General features: G+C 35.7%; 1 protein-coding gene across 1 annotated transcript; it reads right to left on the minus strand.

Annotated features, from left to right (window-relative positions):
• Window positions 1-323: 323 nt before the first annotated feature.
• On the minus strand, window positions 324-2,176 carry LOC141915443 (calmodulin-alpha-like). Its single transcript, XM_074806967.1, has 4 exons — window positions 2,047-2,176; window positions 969-1,146; window positions 605-847; window positions 324-352 (listed from the first exon to the last, which is right to left on the minus strand). The coding sequence occupies exons 1-4, from the start codon at window positions 2,050-2,052 to the stop codon at window positions 324-326; spliced, it is 456 nt and encodes a 151-aa protein (XP_074663068.1). The 5' UTR covers window positions 2,053-2,176.
• Window positions 2,177-9,602: the final 7,426 nt, after the last annotated feature.

Genomic DNA, 9,602 nt, shown 5'->3' on the forward strand with positions numbered 1-9,602 from the left:
TCAACATCATCAGTAACCAATCTGAATGAGCTGTATGCAAAATAGCGTTTTACAATTATTATGGCCATCCGATATTGACAAAATATCACCAACTACTAAGCATTTTTGCAACTACTCGGCAATACGATTTATTTAGTAGATAGAAAAATGTACAAAGAACCATAAAAGGAACCGACGATAAAAGAAAACAAAAAGATTGAGAATTTAATACATTTACAATAAGGTGGAACAAAAAACACCGCCCCAGTGGTCCGATATCACGATAATGCAGTCATCTAGGAGATATAGTATCCGTCCACTTGTCCAGCAGCGTTAAGCATGAACTATTTACAGGTCATCATTCGAACAAACTCTGAAAATTGACAAAATGCGTACGTGTTTCAAACAAAGCCACAAGCAGAGACACTTTATTTTCATAAACACACATGTAACTAACACATCGTGTCAAGCTGTGTGAAATGACCGTGCAGCTGCCACATGGTGCAGCAGTACGATTTCGAAGCAAAAATAATAAATCCAATGATCTTTATTTCAACTGTTTTAAAATGAGTTTCTAGGATGATGTCTTTTCACCAAAAAATGTTGGTATATGATATGAACGTACCCTGGTAATTGACTTGTCCGTCGCCGTCAACATCAGCTTCACGTATCATTTCATCGACTTCTTCATCAGTTAGTTTCTCTCCTAAATTTGTCATCACATGTCGCAATTCAGGTGCACTGATGTATCCATTGCCGTCCTTATCGAACACTTTAAACGCTTCTCGAAGTTCGTCCTCGCTTTCAACATCTTTCATTTTCCTAGCCATCATTGTTAAGAATTCGGGGAAGTCAATCGTGCCGTTACCTGTCGCAAAAATTAACACATGGAAAAGATCGGTGAACATTGGAATCAAAATCTGAATACTGAATACGAATAGAACCGAGACTTGATAGGCTGGTCCAGGAGTTCATCGATTGTCATTTACCATCGGCATCTACTTCATTTATCATATCCTGTAGTTCAGCTTCAGTTGGATTTTGGCCAAGCGATCGCATTACAGTACCCAATTCTTTCGTCGTAATCGTACCGTCGCCATCTTTATCAAACAGGGAAAATGCTTCCTTGAATTCGGCGATTTGTTCTTCTGAAAGTTGTTGATCAGTCTAGAAAATGGAAACATTTTGATGATAAGCGTTTCGGTCATTACAAGCGTTGTAGGATGTTACGAAAAACAGTTGGGCCTATGTCATTTTCATTTGGTTTCTTACGTACAAATGCAATCGGTATTACAAAAATAAGATCATCCCGTTGATAACTTGTAGAATTGTTGCCATGTAGTTTTGAAATATTTCAAATTTCAAATAAGACCAAACGGTCGTTGGCTTCAGTGCAGTAATATCAGAAACAATTTCTCTATAGCCTATTGATTTTCCATTCACATTTTCAAACTGAATTGTAAATTCGTGATGACTGGACAATGTAAACGGTCACAGTTTACATATCACACAGTAACATCTGGATATGTCGAGCACATTAACACACATATATGTGAGTTAGGCTAAGCCCTTTCCATTTCTAAAATAAGGGGAGTTTCGTGAAGCCTACTCTCATGGAAGAGTCGATCGCACAAACGACGCAATGAACAAAAACCAATTCGATCACAATTCTTGAGCAAATTACAAACATCGTTTTCTTTTCCAGAATCAATGGAATAGTAGATAATCATGTTATAATACATGTACTCTATCGCAAAATGGTACTCAAAATAGGTTATGAGTAATTATTTCGATTGGATACGTCTAGAGATCAATTCAACTCGGATAGAAAATAAGATGAAACACAAACTTAGAAACCGCTTTCACCGATTTTGTTGAATAGTTGATGATGAAATAAATATTATCAGTATTCTATCTCTGAACAGAGGAATACCCAAGGTTTGGACACTTCGTATCAAACGATTTGATAATTTTTACGATTCTTATTTTCAGCAAATACATATCTATTAGAATCTCTTTATAATAAACTCGGTATGTAGAAATGATTCAAATCAGATGAAAACTTACCGCCATGATTATGAATCGTCAGGTCACTATGTTGTATAAAGCGTGCTGGTTCCTCGTAGGTTGACAGGTGAAGTGCGGCCTTAATGCTGGACGGTACTGCTAGTGGACAATATGGAAACGAGGCTGCCGATGGCGCATAGATGACCCTGTCTCGATCTATGCCCGTTCTAGGTGTAAACGTTTCCAATATATGTTGTCATTTCATTTATGAATATTTCATGAGGGACCCTTTTGTTGATTGCTTGTAGGTATGGGGTTTGCTATATATACGTTGGACATCCCATTAGTAATTAAATGCCTTTATATCGACTAATTGTCATCAATAGTGTCCACGCAATCGAATTAAGCCGAAAATATGAAATATTCATGATTTTCTGTTAGCAACCGACGGTGAACATTTATCATAGAAATTGAGAACAAAATATAGCATGCATTTAAGTATTGGAACTTTCGTGAATCCAGCCTGTATTGCTTAAATTTGGTTCAAAAAACTGCTGACGCCCATGCACAACGATGCACCGCAGTTGCGAATCACTTCACAGGCCCGTTGGAAGAAAAACAGGGTTGGCCCAAAATCTTAAAAGAAGGAGGACCCCAAGCCGACTTTTAAATTTCTAATGCCATTAAATGCCATCGATGAGGCACCCTAGAATGTAATCATCCCCTGCAAATAAGACGACTTTTTCAAATGACCAACAATAATCTATTCGATTTTCCAAAACAGATGGTGTATTGTCTGAAATGAAAATGTTTGCGGTCAACCTTCATATCCGTAGCCGGGTTGCACATGGATCAACGCCGACAATTTAAAGCAGGAATCGTCCGTATCTGGCTATTCTGAGCAGAAAATGTGTTTTTGGAGAAAAAAACCCCGGATCTAAATAAAACGGGGCATCCTAGCGATCCCCTTCCGATGGGATCTTGCTTCCGAGGGCCGGCGCGTGGAGAATCGTTCTCTCGATTTCTGATACCAATATGTATATATCATAAATGAACAGACGGAAGCTAAGGCTGACGTCCGATCCAGCCGAGGATGAACGACGGTAAAATCAACATATTTTTCATTAAAATGTTGGTCCGCTTTAAGCTGCTCCGGTTCCGGAACTGTTCGATATCATACCATTCTTTCCAATCGTGATTTTGACTCATCAAATTCAGTATTTTTCAAAATCTGTTACTTCCCGAGCACGTTAGTCCTCCGTCGTGGTGGTTGTGTATATTCTTCAAAGCTCGTTCAAACCCAGTAATTGCTGATACTGATTCAGAGTGGTCCTGATGCTGAATAGAGAATGTACAGGGGTGTCCCAGGTTCAAACCCAGTAATTACTGATACTGATTCAAAGTGGTCCTGATGCTGAATATATAAAGGTTGTACAGGGGTGTCCTGAATCAGTTATCAGTAATTACTTTTGTTAAGATATCAACATTTTACCGTACGGTGCTGCCCCTATGCTCATCGTTAGCGGGATTTTTATACACTAACGTTAGTCAACTCTGGCAAGCTAAGGTCACGGAGACTGGACAGCACGTCGATTGCAGAGTTGACTTTAGTTAGTGTATGAAAATCCCGCTAACGATGAGCATAGCGGCAGCACTGTACGGTCTAGACACCCCTGTACATCCTCTATTCAGCATCAGAATCACTCTGAATCAGTATCAGTAATTACTGGGTTTGAACCCGGGAACCCCCGTACATCCTCTATTCAGCATCAGAACCACTCTGAATCAGCAGCAGTAATTACTGGATTCGAACCCGGGACACCCCTGTGCATCCTCTATTCAGCATCAGGACCACTCTGAACCAGTATCAGTAATTACTGGGTTCGAACCTAAGAGACGATCAGGAGGTCATCGGCTACATTTACCGAAAGCATGAAGAAAATAAAAACAATGATTTTTACAAGAGAAACACAAATCTCATGTAATTAATCATGTAATGTTAACACCAAAAGAAGGATACTGGGTGCCACTTTTAAAGTTAACTATTCAGGACTCTGCTTCTGTATATAAAAATCAAACCGATCATCAGTGGAAATATCAAATTAGCGGGTGGTGAAATATATATGCCGTCACAAAATATTGCCGAAGGGCACTTAAATTTTAGACCGTACGAACAATGTATTGGGCAATACGGTCTGGATCCGCCCCTGATGGCTACAGTGACAATCAAAAATATTGCGTAATTACTCTTCGGCAGCTCAACACTCGCTTCTAACCGGTCAACAAGTGTCAGTGTGAAGTTAAAGTTGTAAGCTGTATTGCCAATATTCGATTATCATATTTTCCGGACATTCTCGTCTCCGCACAATGTTGGTGGGAATATTGGTTTGAAAAAAGAGGTGGATTGCAAGATAACAAAAAACCACTGACTGGTGAACTAACAAAGTTCAGACAGAGTAGCTAAACAGATAAAGAATTTTAATCATATTTATTCTCATACAACAATTATACAAAATGCCAGGTTTGTGCTCGAGGAATTATAACGTAAGCTCCTCAAACACGTGGACTGTATTTCAAAAACAGTCCAACCATGGACGCATAAACTATAAACTAGAGTTTATACATCCATGGTCCAACCATAGACTCTAAAACAGAAACGTCTATGGCCTACAACCATGGACTCTCGAGTCCATGGCTCCCCGCACTAAAACCAGAGATAAACCTGGCCAAATACTCTGGAAAGCGTAGGATTAAGTAATCAATCTGATTTACATTTTTACATCATTTTATTTTCACATATCATATTATTATTTTTTAGCTTATTTTCTCAAATTTTAATAGTAATTTCATTTCTTTTACTATGAATGAAATTGTAATAACTCTAAACCACAAAAGTAACATGTAAAGTATTTCGAAGTTTTAATATACAATACATCTCCACTACTACTGATTTTATACAATTTGCATCAATAGGAAAATAACAAAAATACACAAAGAATTATAAACTTTTATCCATAAAACACAGAAAATTGGACTAGTCTGAAAGTCTAAGATTATGAATTTGACAATTCATGAGGTCAATATAACCGACACTTTGTTATATTTCATGAAATATGAATCTACCAAGTCAACTTTTCAAATGACATTTAATTATCAAGAAAAAGCTCAACTAGAATCGATACGACCTTAATTCAGCGTTTGAAGAACAATTGACATGAACATTTCGTTTTTGATTTTAAACAGTCTTTGATTTAATTTTCAATAACATTATTTTAAAAGATAACTAGAGTTTTGCCACCTTTGCCTTGTCTTAAGAGATTTTCAGACATGATCAAATTGGTTATTTTCTCAAATGTTACATTTAATGCAAAAGTATTTTGGAGGCATTCTCTTCTATGCATTCAGCAAGATAAATCGAGTATATAAATATTGTTCAACTGTCAATTTGAATAGAGCCAGGGCAATTACTACATGTTTAATAACTTATTGCTTAGATATCTACAAATAAGTTAGATTCAATAATTTTTTGAGGTGCTTCTCGTGCAGATATTTCAGGACCCATATAGACATATTTAAGCCATGGTTTTAGAGTCCATATATAGCTAGCACAATTTAATGATTAATACTGTTCATATATCCTCATTAATCAAGAGAATGCTCTTCTATTTTGCTCGTCCATTTTCCATAAGGACCTTAATAAAAATAGTATTTTATGAACCACTGAAAAGCACCACAGTGAAAAAGTTGCAATACACGTAACTGAACAATTGAAAAGTTTTAACATGAATGACGAACATGTCGTTTTTTTTTAATGAGTTATTTAAAAACAGTTCAGAATAAAAACATGAATACATTACACCTACAAATTCACTCACACTCTGGAGAGCGTAAGGTTAACTAATTAATCTTACTTATTACAAGAAAACTAAAAACATTGCCAAATTTTCCTTGTCTTTAAGAGATTTCTTCAAACATTATCAACTAGCTTATTTCACAAATGTTACATTTGAAATAAAGCACGGGTCTGATCTAAGCACTAGTTCAATTGCCCGGGACAAGTATATTTTCATTAGGGCAAGTAGGTTATCATTATCGCTCATCCACCGGGCTTGTGTAATTCTATATCTCAAAGCTTTTATCCCACTCGATGCAAGGGATGATTGTGTCACAATCGGACTGCTCATGTAGGGCACGTTGAGGGGGCAAGCGATATTACATATTATGCTTGCCCTGCGGTCGAATGGCATTTATTCCTTAGATCAAACCCTGCAAACTATTATAAAGGAAATTCTTCTTGTCCAGACATTACAGGCCCCACACAGACGCGTTTAAACCGATAATCAAAACAAAGCTTGGACGATTGACCAATTAGCACTGCATCCACAAGTTATCCTCTATTTTCAACAGAGCCTTAATTAAATCAGTATTTTATGAACGACTGATAAGCACCAAAGTGAAATTGTTGCTATAAAACTTAACAACTGAAAAGGTTCAACATGAATGATGAAAATGTACATTGTTTTATTCACACAACAATAATATCTTAATCGAGGAATCATCATGTAAGTTCCTAATTTACAAACACGTGAACTGTATTACAATAACAGTCTCTAACATAAAGCGTTAAAACTAGAGATGAAACATACTGATTCACTCCAGAAATCTTGGAGTATCAATTTATCATTCTTAATTTATTTTTCGTAAACATTACTTTCACTTGAAAACTAGAATTTTGCCAACTTTGCCCCGACTTTCAAGCACCTTGGCATTAAATACTAACTGTTCTGACGTTTTTTCTTCCAGTTTCGAAAACATCAACATAATTATACAATGGGTAACTAATCGATAACATCAATAACGTAAGTTTATAGCTGTTTTAAATTCTTTCTAAAAAGTAAAATGTATGTACATGATTTTAGATAGTAAGTCTGCCCCGTAAGTCTACCCCAGTATAACAATAAACAGTCACAGCAGTGATTGAGCGCAGCTAGTTCTAAGGACGGGTCGATCTTTCATCACAGTTATTCAAAGCATTCTATCATATCAGTTATTTTTTTAAGTGTATTCGATTTAGTTAAGGTTTATAGTTATTTGTTTTGTTTATTACAGTAACTGAGTTGATAGAATGCTAAAAACAACAACAGAAAAGATCTCGGGTTTTCGCTATACTTAGGGAAGGTTGTTCGATAAATGAGAAAACCTTGTTGATAAATAAATATTTGAAAAAATGCCTTTTCATGTAAATAGAGTTTGTATTGTTTGTATTGTTGCTTATTATTTTATCTATTTAAAAAAAAAATATTATTCATTTATTTATGAACTTGCAATTTGTATTATTTACTATCTATTATTTATAATTTTTTATTTATTGGTTTTTCTTATTTATTAATGTACTTGTATTTTGTATCATGTATTATTTATACTCCTCTATTTACAACTGCAGGCATTTTTTCACTGTAAAGTTCTGGGCCATTTTAGAAAAGCACTACTGATTCACTGCCGCTCCTAAATAATCATTATACACCCGATTTGAAGCTAAGTAATAATTAATGAGAGCCATCTCGTGATATGGATTTACCCATTACAATAAAAGAAGTTCAAACAGCTATAAACAATGTTAAAACGTTCAAAATTAGTCCTAGCTATAACTTTAGCTTTACCTCTCAAATGTAAATAATGGTCTCCTTTTAGATAAAGCTTTTGCTTTCAAATACGTAGCATCGAACAGATTGATGGAGGCTCAAAGTTACAACTCCATGTGAAAATCGACATATATGATTCATTTCTCAAATTGGTTACACGGGCCTTCCAAAATATCAATGCCGTCAAATTAGTACATCTTCAATTCTGCAAATACTTATTTGTACATAGAACGTTATGTTCTATGTTTCCTAACCATGTGATATCTACAGGGCAAAGCCACTGTGTTGACTCTGTTTAACTATGGTAAGCACAATAAAACTTACAATATCATGTTGAAACTATATCTCAGTTTAGGCGTTAACTCAACAGACCTACGACTCAAAACTAGGCGCTCGACGGGACCATTTACTCCTAGTGACTAACCAACTCGACTTATCTTTCAACCTAAGATCGAAGACCAATATTGTGAATTAATTGAGCTTAGCTTTTATTAGACTCTAAGAAGGATATTTCTGTCACATTGCAAAACACATGACACATCTTTTTACAAACGCATTATAAAATAGTTTTCTCTATATTGAAATATTCAAACATAGAGTTCCTTTCTCAGGCCAAAGGAACCTAATTATCTAACTAATTATCTAACTATTTTCAATATTCGACTCAACAACTATTTTCATACTCCATTCCACGCAATCAGGTAAATTTTTTAAACTATGTTACCTATCAGACTGGTCTGAAAAAGGGTGATATTAGTAAAAAGAATCAATACTTTACTACAGAGGTCTTTGCCGCTGCTAGATCTCAGTGTTCAAGAGATAAACCATTGTCTTTGAATCAGATTTTATAAGATAATCCATTGTCTTTGCTGCGCGAATCGGTGTTTATAAGATACACTATCATCTCTGCTGCTCCTGATAAAATGTTTTATAGAAATCAACCACCGATTGTAGAAGATTCCATCGTTGAGTGATTAATCCGTCGCTGGCTCCTAAACTTCTCATCTGGGCTTCTGCAGTTTTCATCAGCAAATGGGTCAATGGGTATTTGTCTACTTGTGTCTTCTTCAGGCCATTATTTCCGGGATGTAGTTTGACTGAAACAAAGTGAAGAAAGCAAAACATTTTAGACAGATTTATCATAACTTACATGTCATTTCAAATTACAAGCCACCGTGTTTTTCACTTAGTTAATATAGTTATTTCCAAAATCAGAATTAGGTTCATTGACGTCAATTGCCGATTGAAACCCCAAATAATAATTGCAGTAGTAGGACTAGTTCATTAATGTTTAAGCTTGGAGTAATCATTTGAAAAATTTATTACTCCAAGGTGCAAGACTAGTAAAGATAAAAGTTCTAAGATCAGCCATGTGGACAGGTAAATAGATTTCGATGATAATCACTTATCAAATCATATTCATATGAGGCCTGAAATTTCTATATACCGGTAATTTCCATCTAATGAGTTTGATTCTTCTGTGGGTTGTTCAAATCCGTAGATTTCAGATGAGTAGTTGATTTTAAGCTGGTCTCTTTCTTATAGTTGAAACTTAGCTGCAATGAGTAAATAAATATATCCTGTAATCACGACATTTAGAAATCATTGTAATAACTCCATGTGTATCAAGTTACCTTTTATGATTGCTGGTTTCATCATCGACGAGGATCTCCTAAGTCGGTTGGTTTCTGTGCACTGTTTTCTCTAATTGGCAGATTTTTGATGAGTTGTTGACCTCAAGCTCTCGTTTGACTTTTCGAGTTGGTGTCCCTTACAAACCTACCACACCTGGCGGGAGCGATACGGCGGTTTTTTCAAAATCGGAAATCGAAGTACAGATATAGTTGCGTGATCGGCGGTCGTTTTTACAGATCTTTTTTTTTTTAAGTCCAAGAACATAATTGGTAATTCGGTTCCGGTTCATTCAAACAATCTTTTATTCTGCCTAATTCTGATTTTGGAAATAACTATATT

This window comes from Tubulanus polymorphus, chromosome 1, assembly GCF_964204645.1.
Source record: "Tubulanus polymorphus chromosome 1, tnTubPoly1.2, whole genome shotgun sequence".
Taxonomy (NCBI): Eukaryota; Metazoa; Nemertea; class Palaeonemertea; order Tubulaniformes; family Tubulanidae; genus Tubulanus; species Tubulanus polymorphus.